Source organism: Pectinophora gossypiella, chromosome 12 (assembly GCF_024362695.1).
Source record: "Pectinophora gossypiella chromosome 12, ilPecGoss1.1, whole genome shotgun sequence".
NCBI classification, from domain to species: domain Eukaryota; kingdom Metazoa; phylum Arthropoda; class Insecta; order Lepidoptera; family Gelechiidae; genus Pectinophora; species Pectinophora gossypiella.
The window spans coordinates 15,149,962-15,167,624 of NC_065415.1; the positions used below are offsets into that span (position 1 = coordinate 15,149,962).

The window sequence follows — 17,663 nt, forward strand, 5'->3', positions numbered from 1 at the left end:
CGCAGACCGAGCGCGTTTACCGCTGCGCCACCGAGCTCCTCGAAAGAAACTATCTCTTTAGTTTCTTTGGTAGCCCCTTAAAAGGACTAAAATATGTAATAGTGAGGAGCTCGGTGTCATAGGATGGGTGACCACAAAAAAAAGTTTTCATCTCGAGCTCCTCCGTGCTTCGGAAGGCACGTTAAGCCGTTGGTCCCGGCTGCATTAGCATCAATCCGCACTGGGCCCGCATGATGGTTTAAGGCCCGATCTCCCTATCCATCCATAGGGAAGGCCTGTGCCCCAGCTGTGGGGACGTTAATGGGCTGATGATGATGATGTAACACTAAATGAACCACTGGACCACAGACACCGTTTTTCTTGGTGCTTACATAGGATTCCGTAATATAGGATATAGGAGGTTTCACAATTATAGTTGTTAACGAGGTAGGTATAGAAATACACCGGTGGTCCTAACATCAGGATGGGGGGTGTATGAAAGCTTTTAAGTGTATAAATGGCCCCGATTCCTGCAGACACAATCCTAATTTTATTTTAAGTTACACCTGTCATTTTCTTATCCACCGAAAAGGAAAGGGATGGATTGGATTGACAACTGGTAATTTTAAAATGATTGAATAACCCGGGTGAATAAAATAGGCATCTCGCTGGTTTGCAACCCGTTTGACGTGTGCTGTTAACTTAATTCTGTCGGGTTATTGGTCAATATAAAATTTTGGAAGGGTTTTTAAATTTCTGCCTACAATTGAATATTTTTGTAATGTAAACATCTGTGGGAGTGTTTATTTCGTATTTTTCGATTTATTTTTATTTATTTTATTTTTTAATGTAAACGAAAACAAAGCCTAGTGAGGGATTTTCTTTTTTTATCCTAGCTGCTGGATATGGCGCTTAACTTAGTTACTGAACATTATATTATTTGTGATTTTCTTTTTGAAATTATAAAATGAAACATGTTACATTGATTATGTTTTGTAATAAACAAATAATGAAGAAATATAACAGAAACTTATCACAATTTCCGAGAGAATGAAAATAAGAAAAGAAGTCTTTGTCTCGTTTGCATATTTCCTAAATTAAATAAAAGTATTTTTTTTCTATCATTGGCATCTTGGCAATGGCCCAGTAACGTAGTTGGTAAGCGCCATCTAACGAGGTCTTGAGAACTTTTTTTTAATTATAAAAACAAAACCTCCCATTCCTATTTGCCTTTAGTAACAAGGTTTCAATCTATAGTAGACTTCAGGACCCCCGATACCGACCCCGCCGGGGCGTGATCGACGATTTCCCTCAATCAACGCTTATCGCTATCGACCTGCTAGGGTCGATTAATTCTTTCAAATATTTTTCCTCTCAGACGACGCCCTGAGCCGAGGTTCGCGCCCAACTGGGCACCCTCAGGCCTGTTGTCTTAAATTTTGTACCCCATTTGTCCGGCCAAGTAGTTAATGCCATCTGCGGCAAACCTACAATAAATCACGTCAATTAAAAAAAGATCTATAGTAGGTACTGTTTTCTGGCAAACTATCCTATTCTATAATTGTCCCGAATCCAACTGCCAGCGTGGTCCCCTGATCGTATGAGCCAGCATGTCACTAGTTATTGCCACTGTAGTATTGTTTAGCCGAACACATTTCCACAGTTTATGTCAATGTGGAAACTTTATACTAACTAATCTTTGTAATAATCTACAAAATACACCGGTTTGAATAAAAAAGGGATAGAAATTCAAAATCGGCAAAATGTCACAAAAATTACACACTAGTGGGGTATAGATACTGTGGTCCTGTGGTTCACCACTTTGCCTCTCAAACGGGGTGCGTCGGTTCGATCCCCGGTACAGCACCTGCGCCAAAGATTAAGTTTTTTTTTAGCAGCAGTTTTCACTAACACAGTTGGCTCGACCATTATAGACGGCGATACGGCGCACTACCTATCACTTTGGTCTAACAGGAAACTCATAAATAGCCTATATATGTCCCACTGCTGGGCACAGGACCGGAGGGGGTATAGAGCATACTCCACCACGCTGCTCCATTGCGGGTTGGTGGAGGTATTTTTACGGCTAATAGCCGGGACCAACGACTTAACGTGCCCTCCGAAGCACGGAATCAACTTATTTTTCAAATAATCAGGTGATTCAAGCCTGTTATGTCCTTACCAAACAAAGGACAGTCTCACAAAGTGATTTCGACAATGTCCCCATCGGGAATCGAACCCGGACTTCCAGATCGTGCCGCAACGTTCCAGCCTAACGCCCTAACCACTAGACCACGGAGGCTGTTAACAGGAAACTCAGTGAGGTGGATATTACTCAGTTCATCTTGCGATGGATGTACCCCTTACTGGGTAGTAACACTTGGGTTAGGATATAGTCGTGAGCACATGTGTGTATGTAATTATACACTAATGTTGAAGATTTGCCGGAGATAGTGGCATTAACTACTTTGCCGGACAAATAGTAGTAGTACTACACAGACTCCACTACTGTATGAATAAATGATTTCTCCGACCGATTTCGGCCATGGCGACCACTTCGACTGCTAGTCGGCACGACGCTGATGCAAACGAAGATGGCTTATGTAGCCTATCTTTACAGTGAACTCCCGCGCACAGTGAGGGCACGTGAGCACACCGTTTTGGCAATTGACAACATTTCAAATTTTTCAGCCGTGGTTTTTTTGTGCTATTTCGAAAGTACTTGTTTAAATAGAAGACACGTATTTTTTCTTTTCAAGATTTTTCCACTAGAAGTTACAAAAAATATTTTTTGAAAATTGGATTCTGCCATTGATAGAATGAAGGCAGTATAATGTAATGTACCTTTGCATGCGTATTTAAAACAAGTCGCAAACAAAGTGTCATGTTATGTATGACATTTACTTTTTTTATAATTTTTATGTAAAGGTCTGAACTTATTATGCCTTCCTCTTCTGACCTCGTGGATTTTTCAATATATTTCTATTATTACTGAATTAAAAAATCTGAAAAAATGTGTTTTGTGTAAATCATAGAAATATCTCGAAATGGTTTTCGATTTAAGGCACCTTAGTAAAAATGAAATGTTGTCAATTGTAATGAATAGCGGCAGGGGGACGGGCCTTCAACACATCATGTTTAGCGTCCACTACTGTACCACTAGTAAGTAATCCACAATTTTAAGTACTTACCCCAAAGTTGTAGATATGAATCTACCAACCAGTGGGTATGTACGGCTTACTACTACCATAGAATAAGGAATAATACGAAGATGTTAAAAGTAAGATGATCCGTGTTTCGGAAGGCACGTTAAGCCGTTGGCCCGGTTACTACTTACTGACGTATGTAGTCGTTACATGAGCCATGTCAGGGGCCATTGGCGGCTCAATAATAACCCTGACGCCAGGGTGGATGAGGTTGGTACTCCACCTCACAACCCACACGATAGAAGAAGAAGGAATGATATACTACAGCAGTAGCCGTAGCATGCTGTCCGGATATCGAGCACAAAATACTGATGAGACTGTCTTATCTTGCATATCACAAGTTCTGATGTGTAACGTGAAATGGGTATATATTTTCGAACGAGAGAACTTGTGGCCCGGTTCTGGGTTTTAGCTAACATACAAAATGAAACTCCACACTACAAATTGATATGTCTTCTTTTATTCACAATATCATCGTGTACTATTTACATCTGTACATAACCAAATTGTTCGAAAACATTAAGTACTTACAAATAAACATTTATAACACCAAAATGTCAAATAACACTTTTTTATTTCATGATTTCGTAGCTAGAAAATTACTAGAAAAGTACTAGCAGTAGAAAAAGTGTTTAAAAATTAATTTTAATTTGCATTTTGCAAAAATGTGTTCGTTATTATTTGTTTAATAATTAGACATAAAGTCGATAACAGCGTTGGGCCCAATAGTGGAATACTGCAAAGAAATCAGGGGGGTGGCAGTGACTTCGTAACGAGAACTTTGAGGGAGTTATTCCGCTCCTTATTCTAAGTTAATATAGCAAAAGTATAGAATTGAAAATAATTTTAAAAAATAAAAAAAAAACATGAATTATGCGACGGTAAATTCCACTTGATATTAACTCGGAATCATGGTCTGAATCATCCCCCTTAGTATTCGTTACGATGTCACTAACACTTAGTATATTATATATTTTAGCTTGGTGGGCAACACTAACAGCTTTCGCAGTTCGTTATGTTGTATTGTACATCCCATTACTTGTAAAATTATATCATTCAAAATTTTTTTTATATTTATTGTTTCTTGCGATAGATGTACGTTTCACTACCCTAATAAGGAATAGTCTTGAGCTAATGTTACGTTATTGTAACTAACTTGTAAATTGAAACCGTCAAAAAGGATATAGGTCCGTTTTTGGAATACGCATAAGAAAAAAAAAAATATTTATTGGGCTGACTATTTCCCGATTTTCTCATCCTGTTAGTATTGATAGGTAGGTAGGTAGTTCGAAAAAATATTTTTAAAAAATGTTTGTCGGAATGGACACATATGCATGCGTAAATACGACGCCAGTGCTCTCGATTTAAAAATGTAAATTATGATTTTTATGCTAGCATTTTATTTCAAGTTTTTTTTTTGTATAACATGGAAATCCTGTACTGCCTTTAAAAAAACAGTGTTTTCTCACACTAGTGTGCATGTAAATAGTATGTACTCAACGTACAAGCTACATATTTACTTAAGCGAGAATAAAAATGGACAATGAACAGTTAAAAAAAAAATTCACTATAAAATAATTCTCATTATCTATGGTATTCTCTTCAAATTCATAATTTATGACAATTATTGCTTATTCTAAACAGTATATTAACTAAAGCGATTTTTATCAGCTCTATTTTTTCATACAACATTTATGTCTCACAGGGATTGATTATACAATTAAAAATAAAGAAATTAATATAAAAAAAATATTCAAAACATGATTTCATTGTTATAATTCAGGCCGTTATACTTAAGATTAGAATGACGTAATTATACAAAATTACTAATTAAAAAATCGTTTCGTTCCTGCGAGACAATTTGTTTTAAATTTCATGTAATTTTAATTTATTTTATTAAATAAAAATAACATTTGCAATTAAAATAAAAAGTGCAATGAACACGGGTATAAGGATGATTTTAAAAAAAAATATATTAAAATACATGAAACCTTAAAAAAGCTATTTATTTTCCTACTACAGTACAACACATTGTTCATCTATTTTCTAATAATATTTCTAATGATAATCATAAAAGAAATTTTATGTCAGTCTGTCCATTTGAATATGTTGGTAACTTCAACGCGAATCTTCCATTTTGTTTTTGCTAAATTTAATTCACGTAAATGCGAAATAAATACATCCTCAAGACTAGTCGACAAGGTCTTTGGCTATGATTTTTTATTAAAAAATATCTTTTTTATTTTATAAAATATTCTAATGGTTTCAACATTCACTGGTGTTTCAAAGTAAATTTATATTCTATAGATTGGAAGATTTGTTATAAACTTATTTATTAAATCAAATAAGTTTGTTCTTTTAATAAAATTATTAATATTAGATGTTTATTATTAATATTTCATATCAATGAAAAATAATATCTTTGAAACCCAAAGAAATAAGTTGAAAATTCGAAACCATTCAGTATTTTTTAAGAATAACAATATTAAAACATGATAAATTATTAAAATATGTATCATCTAACAAAATTATCAAATGGAACGGATAAAATAATATCAAAAACTGTACTTCGGGAATAAAAATAATTAATTAAAAAAATATCAAAGGATTTTGTATAAAAGTGAAAACTTTGACTAAATGTAAAACTAATAATATTATGTAGGTCTCCAAAGTCGATATTTTCCTTTTAATAAAGCATTATATTTGATATTTTAAAAAATCTCACCTGACTCAAATTCGATTCAGTCGAAATTTCGTAGCGCATACAAAAAATATACGTTGCATAAATTATGCTCGCCTAATAAACTCTATTTTTTCTCATCTACCCTATTTTTCTCACTACGACATAATCGTGCGTTTTATACACTGGTAGAAATTTCAGTTAACCTTAAAACTAAAGGACTTTTTTGACTAATTGTACAATGTGAATCGTACAGTTGCGATGAAAAGTTTTTATCTTTTTTCCCAAGTATTTTTAAGCTCGACTAAAACTTCCTCCAGTTAATAATGTATATCTACAATATTAATTTATAATTATTAGGAATTTATCTTCCCGACACAAGCACCGATATGTCGAAATGGACTAATTACTACACATCTATTCATTTTCTAACTTTTAGAATATCATTTCATTACGTACCTAAGGACAGATGTCATCATTTTACGATAGATTATTTTTATATTATTACATTTAGAGTGTTTTTAGTCTTTGTCAAAATGCATTATCCCCGTTAAAAAAATATTATTTATTTGGTCTGAATATGAATACTTTGTTTCCTGACAGAGGGCAGCAGTAACTGTCAGTACTATTCAGAGGTGGAGCCCTTGTTTTTTTTTTTGCTTCATTTCATTAAGATCGTAAATTATTTAATACGATAAGCACTGGTTGTTAAGGTAGCGTTAACCAACCAGCTGGAGTATTTTTTTTTCGGTTAATAAAAAATAGAAACATATATTTTAATACCTGTTTTTTTCGTTTTCACTTCACGCTGGTCGGGTAATACATTTTGTCAAGGGCCAAAACAAGACGTTTATCAGTAGAATTGACTCAAACCAATTGGGGTTACATCCTACACTTATTGTCATATAAAATTATTCCTACGGCTCACGAAGTCACGAGTGCGAGGTAGTGGAATAAACGCAACCACAGATTGAAAAGTCCTTTTTAAATAAGTAGGGTGCCGGGTGTTTCAAGTTTCAAGGCCAGAGCGAACAGGCATCTTCTGGGCGAGCTCGCTCCATCTTAGGCCTCGTCAATGCCTTCGGGCAAGTCTGGGGCCAAGAGCAAACCCATCAAAGGTAAAAAAAAAGTTTCTTTTATATTCAATCTCAATAGTCTCAAATTCTCAACATATTCAAGGGCCAACGATTACAGATAACATTGCTCAGCGGGCTTAGCACCGTAAGCGCGCGAATCTTTCTCGCCTCGACATACGTCACCCGTCACTCTCTCACAGTACCGCACAGAAAGAGACAGACGATCTCTGTCGCGGCGAGAAAGAGTCGCGTGCTTACTGTGCTAGGCCCGCAGGAAACCATAACTCAAGATTTTTACGGGATTTACATACTTTAAACCAGATAATTTCTACTTTTTACAGTTTTTACTTTATCCGTGATAGCCTTGTTCGGAGCAAAAAGAAAGAAAGAAGATTTTTTGCTTGCTTTCTTTCCTTATTCGGAGAACGCGTGTCTTACGTCTTAGCGTCACGGCTTTGAATCCCGACTTGGATTCTAAACCACTCAATTCGACTTTGTGAGTTCGTATTCATGTTTGGATCATAGATAAAATTCACGTGGTTAACAGGATTTGTAACCGGTTAATGGCCATCAGGGGGGTTAAAATGGCCACATAGGAGCAATTCATCTAAGAAAGCAATATTGCTATTTGACATTTGTTTGCATTGCGCACTTAATTTTATATGCGCAAATGTCAAATTGCAACATTGCTTTCTTAAATGAATTGCTTCGATGTGGCCATTTTAACCCCCCTGGTCGCCATTTACGGGATTTAAACACAGCTAGCGAGGAGTGGCTGTACGGTCACGAGTACTAATATGTATACACTTTGAAACCATGTCACATTAACTTTGTTGACAAATTATACCGTAAGTCTCATTAAATGTCAAATACCTATGATAGTTCGACAGGGTTCTAAAGTGGGTACACGATATTGCTCATGACTGTACATACTATACACCTCTGCCTACCCCTTAGGGGATACTGGCGTGATGCTATGGTTGTCGTTGTTCACCCTTAAATAGTTACATTGATGAATGCTAGGGTGCGTTGCATATAAGGCTTTTCTACTTATTATATATTATCAGAAATCACGTTTATTCCACATGAAATACACTCGCTACGATATACTCAGGGTATAAAATAGATATGTATGTTTGAGGTCTCAAAGCGGGAGAAACTTAAAACTTCAAAATTGTCAAAAATCGGAAAAGAGAGTGCTTATTGGTAGAAGCTCGATAGAATCAAAAGGAGTATGGGGCAAAATCGCAGTATAAAATTGACTTCACATTAAAAAATAACATTTAAAGGCATCCTATAAGCTCACAACACAAATATCCACTATAATTAAAAAAAAAATGTTCTTACATTCAATCAAAATATAAACAAACCAACATACTTAAAAAGCATTTTGGCTTCAACAGTACCTACATGTATAGTTAGGGTGATAAGTGGGTATAACTAAATTAGTAATTCATGTCCTATAAATTCATGGCACGGAGAGGCAAGTTTAAAATCTCATGGTAATGTCAATAAAAATTGGCTTGTTAATCTGAGTTCCCCCAACTATACATAAAAAAATACATTTTAAAAAAATAACACGTAATATTGGAGAACAAATACACGCAGCATACGATTCGCATTAAATACTACATACCCTGGTTTTGGGGACGAAATCCCATACTTGTACAGCCTTCATTCAATATGTTATTGTCCATACCTCCTACATTCTTTTACATCCTAGTGCAATTTGACTTTTACATTCTAGAACATTCGACTTTTACCAAAAGCCTTTTACAACATGACTACAACATTCCATCCTTCGTCTATAAATAACTCAGCTGCCTCTAACGCATAATTTATTAATCATAACTTGTTCTTTACAAATACGGAATTCCGGAGTTCTTCTTTATACTTTAGGGGGTCAGCGCGGAACTCGACGGAATTGACTGCCGTTTATATCCGTACATGTACTATAATAGAGCAACAAATGCCTACGTATTTCAATTTATTCCTAGATATTCCCGATTTTCTCATACGATTTCCACATAATTTAATCTGCTGTTACAAGGCTCCTATAACATAATAACCCACTGTGGTGTGTTGTGGAACTCAGGAGTCACCTTCTTTATACTGTAGTGGTCACCACGGAACTCGACGGATTTTAGCGCCACATGTCCGTACATGTACATAAATGAGCAGCAATAGCTATTCGAACTTTTTCCACATAGTTTAATCTGGTGTTACAAGGCCCCTATGTCAGGATACAAGTGTGGAACTCCGGAATTACCTTCCTTATACTGTAGTGGGTCAGCACGGAACTCTACGGATTTGAGCGCCATATGTCCGTAGATGCTTGCGAAGCGGTCAATGCATGCTGAACGCTGGGACATATGGCCCGCGTCTGCTGACAGCATTTCTGTGTTCGTGCACTCGGGACATTTGAATTTCTTTCTTGGGGTTACCTGCAAATTAGAGAGAAAGGTATTTTTTTAGTTGAGGGTGTTGCTTCTGGAAAAAACCAGATCTGTCAAATCTTCAAAAAAATCCATGACGACTATCTGTTATATTGTTATATATTCGGAGAGAAAGACTAAATTAATACAAGAAAAAATATTTTTTTTAAATGTATATTTACACAAGCCTAAACCAATGATTGTCGAATTTGTTTTCGAATTCATGTTTGGATCATAAATGATTATCACGTGTTCAGCGGTGAAGGAAAACATCGCGAGGAAGTCACATTTCCGAGAAATGCATTTTCGGGAGTAAGTGACCTAATCTGTATTTAGCTGGGTTTCCCTTCGCGGGTTGGAAGGTCAGGCAGGCAGTCGCTTCTGTAGAAAACCGGATCCGTCAAGTTTTCAGGTTAGGTAAGCGGACCCTGTGAAAAACGGGATAATGCTAGGGAGATAATGATGAACTAGTTACCTTAATAGGTGGCTTCCGAGTAATATTGGCGACGAGGAAGTTCATGGCGATATCTTCACAGTTGAAGTTGTCGTCCACCCAGCGATATATGTCGCGCGGCATCTTGTACGTGTAATACCACGACCATATCTTGTGGTGGAACGCTGCGCCGGTTAACACCTGCAAATACATATTTAATCGTGTTTTAAATCAGATCGATGGATGTGGGTACATTCTCGGCAGTAAGTGCTTTAACACTTTCAAGGACAGGACGTCTAATGACGTTCCGATTCCAAGGTGTCATATTATCTATTAAATCATCAGCCCATTAACGTCCCCACTGCTGGGGCACGGGCCTTACCTATGGATGGATAGGGAGATCGGGCCTTAACCATCACGCGGGCCCAGTGCGGATTGATGGTTATTAACGACCGCTAATGCAGCCGGGACCAACGGCTTAACGTGCCTTCCGAAACAAGGAGGAGCTCGAGATGTTTTTTTTTTGTGGTCACCCATCCTGTGAGCGGTCTTTGCGAAAGTTGCTTAACTTCAACAATCGCAGACGGAGCGCGTTTTACCGCTGCGCCACCGAGCTCCTCAGTGAACCATCAATGACCCATGATCTCTGTCCGTGAAAGGGTTAACACCTAGCCTTAAAGCTTTATTTTATTTCGCCAAGGGTTGTGAAACACATGACAAGGCCTGGTTTCTTCATTTAGCCCAAAAGCGGGCTAAGAGGCATAATCAGGGTGGCCACCCAAGTATAGCCGACTCACAATTTGCGTGTCGAAAGTGTGGCCGAGTGTATCGTTCCAGGGTCGGTCTATTTAGCCACGAGCAAATTTTAATTCAAAAATATCTTTATTCAGTAGGTAACATAGATACACTTTGAATCGTCAATTTTTACATAACGAACGTCTCATCCGCCTAAAACTACTGCATTGTATCGCCGCCGGTTGTAATTTCATTTTAGAAAAATGAAACATCCTACTACCGTACCACGGTGTATGTTACCTACTGAATAAAGATATTTTTGAATTTGAATTTGGGGCAAGAGAGGTTATAGATGTCAATGTCAGATTGACAACGACACTGACAGATGCGTTTAACGTTCCATTATGCTGAAGTTTATTATTCTACAAAATACATACCGCTTTCTTTTTTTTTCTTTTTTTTTATTCAAAGTAAAAAATTGTACAAAAAGTTACTTAAAGCTAAATATGTCGCCAAACTGCAGTGCAGTTTGTTGGCGACGTATGCACTCAATTGTGACATTACGCAATTTAACAAAGATGGCGCAGACCACGGAGTCCCACTTACTACGATCCTAATACACCACATTCACTTCCGCCACTTCCCAGCAAGAACGATTTTAATTTTTTTCGAAGTGTCTTCTCAAACGGGAAGCGCCATCTCGAACCCCGGTACCAAACTTGCACCAATGAGTCATTAATTCATCTTAAGTGCAGTTTCCACTAACACAGTTGGCCTCACCCAGCAGGGTCTACATAATACCAGCGTCGTGGTTCACGCCGCGACTTGTGTTGAGTGAGGCCTATTTATCTCAGGACGTCCACCACCACCTTATCACCATTCTAATGAACATCCTCTATGCTTTTTTTACCTAATTGTTTAGTGAAAATTTTTAAGTGATGTTATTGTCTTGTCTTTGTGTGTGGCGTCCTTTTATAATAAACCATTTCTATTCTTTTCTATTCTATTCTACAGTTGGATCGATCATTATAGACGGCGGTACGGCTCACCACCTATCACGTTGGTCTAACAGAAAGCTCGGTGAGATATGTACCTCTGACTGTCTGTATGTGCTGTATGTACGTACCTACCAGCCAATATTTCGTAGCGGTATCAAAATAGCCTGTATTCAAAACAAACGTAACCCACATAGCTCACCTCTGATTGTTTTAATAAAACGATGCGCAAGAGCAACGTTACGCTATACATGTTTAATTGGTCTCAATTGGATACCAATGGACCCGCATTGGCGCATTCGAGTTACATTAAAAACACGTATTGAGTATTGACACGTATTGTATTAACCTCCGTGGCCTAGTGGTTCGAGCATTGGGCTCACGATCTGGAGGTCCGGGTTCGATTCCCGATGGGGACATTGTCGAAATCACTTTGTGAGACTGTCCTATCTTTGCAGTTGTGTGCAAAATATTATTTCTCACTTTTTATTTGACAGATTTTGAAGTCAGTTGTCTTACACTGCAAATGTTGCGTGCACCTATAATTGGCTTATGTAACAGTCTAATTGCTGATGTAACTTTTATTTTATTTAATGTTTTATTATGTAAGCTGTTGGTGTACCTTTTTATAAATAAATAAATAAAGTCGGTTGTTTTTTTTTTAATTAGTTTTTTGTTTTAAAATAGTAAGGTGAACGACATTTGCATCAACATTTGGTACGGCGCCAGAAGATAAGATAATGAAAGTGATTACATACTTCACTCACTGTTATTTTTACCTACATATATCGTCGCATAACATAACATAAGCTCATGGCTATATCTTAAAGTAGCCAGAGATACATTCATCACAAGATGAATAAAGTACTCAGCATTTTTAAATAAAAATAAATAAATAATCATCATCAATAGGGTCCAACCAACTAGTCAAATCAGTTACTTTTTACTAAACGTCAAAACACGAAATTACTATGGAATTTAAATGAAAAAGCAACCTGTGACGTCATAGAAAAACGTGACAAGATGTCACACTTATTATTACATTTTTCTTTATTAAAATTCATAAGTTAAATAGACAAAAGGAAACGTTTTTTGTCACCTTTAGATCTGTCTTTATTTAGTAATCAGAATTTCATGATTGGGTAGTTTCCTAGGTCTAAGATAAATTAAACAAAGAATAAAGAAAATAAAAAATTAAATAAAGAAAAATTTTTATTTTTCTTTATTAAAATTCGTTTCTTTATTAAAAATATTATTAAAAAGTGCGACATTTTTTCGCGTTTTTCTATGACGTCACAGTGTGCTTTTTCGTACAGTCATGAGCAATATAATGTACCCACTTTAGGACTCTGTCGCACTAACATATTTGACATTTAGTGAGACTTACAGTTCAATTTGTCAAAAAAGTTAATGTGATATGGTTCCAAAGTGTATACATATTAATGCTCGTGACCGTACCAATCATAAATAAAAACTAAATAAATAAAAATTGTTTATTTCTTAACCCGTTACACTTTAACAAATATTTTGGTTACTCCTTTTAAGTTAAATAAAACCGTTTAAAAATATACCTGTAGTAGGAGAATCCGCTCTTCCAACAGACATTTTTTAGGACCAGGTGTGACAAAATGAAAAATAGGAAAAGTAAAAATTAAGAAAAGTACCTATTTAAATTAACACAAGTCATTTTTGTGTGTCACTCTCTCTTCCTATTGTGTATGGATGTGCGTGTGTGTATGTGTATGTGAGAGAGAGAGGGAGAGAGTGTGTGTATGTGCATAGTGCGGCGAAATTCCATAGTAATTACGTATTTTGACGTTTAGTAAAAAGTAACTGATTTGGCTAGTAGGAAACCACCCTATTCATCTTTAACCTAGGAAACTACCCAGTTAGATGGTATGTATTGGAATCAGTACCAATATCAGTATAAATACTGATTAGTATACACTGATAACGCCACTAATATTTTATTTTTACTTATATGTACCATAGTATGTATATATCTATAGTATGTGTATAATATAAATATCTAGTATATATTTAGTATATATGATTGTGTATGTATATATAATGAGTCTATTATAATATTTTTTCTTATTTGCGCGCTACACTGCAGCTGTACAAATGTACCATATCCTTTGCCGAAGGTTGTCTGGAAGAGATCGCTCTTATAGCGATAAGGCCGCCTTTGCCCACCTAAGAATAAGTTTATCCTGTAAATGTTTTGTAAATTTGTGTGCAATAAAGTGTTTTATTATTATTATAACGTTACCATGGAGATCTGGTTGGTCCACTCGCTGTGGTAGCGCCACGAGTGGGTGGTGTTATCCCACACATGCAGCCGAGACGGGAATCCCACTATACGGTCCGGGAACTCACGCCATACGTCGAACCTGAAAGGAACATAATACTCGTGTTTAGAACAAAGAACCCGACCGACACCCGACCCCCGACCCGACCCGGTTATTAAACCGACAGAGGGATTGTGTCCTCTAACATGATGGACTAATGTTATGGGCGATATGCTGATCCCTTATCACCATAAGGTTCATCATATCCAGCTTATGACATCGTATCAACAGTGGCTGCAAGTTGTCTTTGATTACTTGTGGCTCTGCCCACCCCATTAGGGATAACGGGCGTGAGTTTATGTATGTATGTATGTATGTAGAACAAAGAATAGAATAGATATAGTTTATTATAAAAGGACGCCACACACAAAAACAAGACAATGGTGCTAATTCCTGTAAACACCATCTAATTTTATTTTAAGTTATATCTGTCATTTTCTTATCCGCCGAAAAGGATGAAGAATTTATGATCACATTTAAAGTTAGTGGGCACGGCCAGAGAAGCAGTATAGGATATTGCTCTTATCAAGGTCAGGGATGCAATGCGTCAAAGGAATTGTGGAATGGAATGAGAATTTCGAAATTTAAAATGATTGACGACAAGAAGGAAAGGCGTTAGGAAAGGATTAAGTAAATTAAATTCATCTTTTTTGGGGTTATGTATATACGTTTTTACAATAAAATACCAGATAATATTTTAATATTGTCAGAAAATAAATTTAAAGCTCATGTGAAGCTTACTTTACTAAATGATAAAAATGTCTGGTATTGAATGTGTTTCTCTAGTTATTAAATAACGCGCTCGGTCTGCGGATGTTGAAGTAAAGCAACTTTCGCAAAGGCCGGTCATAGGATGGGTGACCACAAAAAAAAGCTTTCATCTCGAGCTCCTCCGTGCTTCGGAAGGCACGTTAAGCCGTTGGTCCCGGCTGCATTAGCAGTCGTTAATAACCATCAATGCGCACTGGGCCCGCGTGATGGTTTAAGGCCCGATCTCCCTATCCATCCATAGGGAAGGCCCGTGCCCCAGCAGTGGGGACGTTAATGGGCTGATGATGATGAGCAGAGTTTATACTCTGCTACAAGTTAATATAAAAAGAAGAGAACTCACCCGAACTCCAGTTCATCCGGGGTCAGCATGACGATGTCGTCGTCGATGGTCAGCTGGCACTCCGTCTCGATCTCGTCGTAGGGGAAGAACCGGTTGGACAGCTTGTTCTGCTTCGTGCGGATCACTTTCAACGGCTTGTTGATCACCGGCCATTCTGATGCTGTGGAGAATGGTCAAGATAATGGTCATTCAAAACTCGGTTATCGGTACTCAGCAGGCGTTGGAAAGAAGACGGGAAGATGAGGTGGAATTGGGCCGGCCATGTTTGTTGAGTGCGCCCGGATAGGTGGGCCAAAGCGCTCACGCAGTATACTGTGACATATGGACGTCACAGCAGAGTCAGGCCCAAAAGACGAAAAGACGATATGAAGACGAATGGCGAGACATCTGCCTGGATAAGGAACTGTGGAAGAGGAGAGGAGAGTCCTTTGTTCAGTGGGTCACGATAAGTCAGAGAAAAAAAAATGGTTAATCGATGGAGAATCAGATCACGCATACATCCAGGATGTTAGTGACACCGTAACGACAACTTTGAGGGATGATTCAGACTATGATTCAGAGTTAATATCAAGTAGAACTTTCCATGGCAAAAATACATACATAAACTCACGCCCGTAATCCCTAATGGGGTGGGCAGAGCCACAAGTAATCAAAGACAACTTGCAGCTACTGTTGATACGATGTCGTAAGCTGGATATGATGAACCTTATGGTGATAAGGGATCAGTCTATCGCCCATAACATTAGTCTATCATGTTAGAGGACACAATCCCTCTGTCGGTTTTTACGACAAGCCCGGGAAGACAAGCAGCTGAACGTTTTCTATGTTTTTTATTTGCTCCCAGAACAGCATAGAAGCAAAAATTCCGACAGGATATTCCACTTGATATCAATTCAGAGTCTTTAAGCTGAATCATCTCCCTCAGTATAGTCGTTACGATGTCACTTACACCAACAAGTACGTAGGTACAGGTAGCTGTACGGGTACGTATGGCTGTATAAACCCGACGACCCGATTTCTCTAGCCATAGAGGCGGCCAAACAGCTCGGGACACCAAACACTACAGGACCCCGCTACCGATTTCCCCTAATCAGTGCTTTTCGCTATCGACCCACTAGGGTCGACTAATTCTTTCAAATATTCTTCCTCTCAGACAACGCCCTGAGCCGAGGTTCGCACCCAACTGGGTTCCCTCAGGCCTGTTGTCTTAAACGTTGTACCGGGTGAGAGCCTTCAGCGCTCCCCATTTGTCCGGCCAAGTAGTTAATGCCATCTGCGGCATCTACAATAAGTCACGTCAAAAAAAGGTATCTCGAAACATTCTTTGGCTTCTTGTACCCTCGCCGCCAAACCCTCAACAGAAATAAAATGAAAAAGTAATATAATAATCTTCTTCTTCTATCGTGTGGGTTGTGAGGTGGAGTACCAACCTCATCAACCCTGGTGTCAGGGTCACTATTGAGCCGCCAAAGGCCCCTGACGTGACTCGTGTAACGACTACTTACTTACATCAGTAAGTAGTAACCGGGACCAACGGCTTAACGTGCCTTCCGAAGCACGGATCATCTTACTTTTTGGACAATCACGTCTGATCAGCCTGTAATGTCCTAACCAAACTAGGGATCACAAAGTGAATTTTGTGATATGTCCCCACCGGGATTCGAACCTGGGACCTCCGGATCGTGAGCCCAACGCTCAACCACTGGACCACGGAGGCCGTTGACCAATTAAGGTCACCCTTATAGGACAATATTTAACTATTCCGATACCGTATTCAGGATACATTTAACGCAATTTCCACCACTAACGGTTACGTCAGCCAGTGCACTTATTATTAACCGGTACTATGTCGGTAAACACCGTCATGTTTACCCAAACGATACCGGCAATCAATAGCAGACCTGCCCTAATTTTACCCAATACTTTTTACCCGACTGCGATGAAGCAATAAGGAGGGTTATGTGTTAACCGCTTTTTTTGACGTGATTTATTGTAGATTTGCCGCAGATGGCATTAACTACTTGGCCGGACGTTTAACCGCTATGTATATATAATTGTATCATCATCATCATCAGCCCATTAACGTCCCCACTGCTGGGGCACGGGCCTTCCCTATGGATGGATAGGAAGATCAGGCCTTAAACTATCACGTGGGCCCAGTGCGGATTGATGGTTATTAACGACTGCTAATGCAGCCGGGACCAACGGCTTAGCGTGCCTTCCGAAGCACGGAGGAGCTCGAGATGAAAACTTTTTTTGTGGTCACCCATCCTATGACCGGCCTTTGCGAAAGTTGCTTAAGTTCAACAATCGCAGACCAAGCGCGTTAACCGCTGCGCCACCGAGCTCCTTAATGTATAATTGTATAATGTAATATGTATTATTAAACAGAAGAACCAGTTCAGTATAATTCATTATTGATTATATTTCCATAAGATAACATTTTATAATCGTCTCAATGCGCGGTAAGAATTAGAGCTAGTGTTGTGACGTTCATTAGCATAGTGATGTAGTCGATATTACGTCGAACGAGTCTTTTGTGTCTAACAGTATGAGTGTGTATATTATAATTAAAACACATAATGGTGCTAATTCCTGTAAATACCATCTAATTTTATTTTAAGTTATATCTATCATTTTCTTATCCGCCGAAAAGGAAAGG

The 17,663-nt window shown here is 38.0% G+C and overlaps 1 protein-coding gene across 1 annotated transcript in view; it reads right to left on the reverse strand.

Annotated features, from left to right (window-relative positions):
• Positions 1-5,729: 5,729 nt before the first annotated feature.
• LOC126371220 (exostosin-2) overlaps positions 5,730-17,663 on the reverse strand; it is a 42,088-nt gene continuing 30,154 nt past the window's right edge. The window contains exons 4-7 of the mRNA XM_050016484.1: positions 15,002-15,161; positions 13,812-13,932; positions 9,852-10,010; positions 5,730-9,385 (exon numbers count right to left, since the gene is read on the reverse strand). Coding sequence (XP_049872441.1) covers positions 9,164-9,385; positions 9,852-10,010; positions 13,812-13,932; positions 15,002-15,161 — 662 coding nt within the window. The 3' untranslated portion in view covers positions 5,730-9,163. The remainder of the gene's footprint in view (positions 9,386-9,851; positions 10,011-13,811; positions 13,933-15,001; positions 15,162-17,663) is intronic.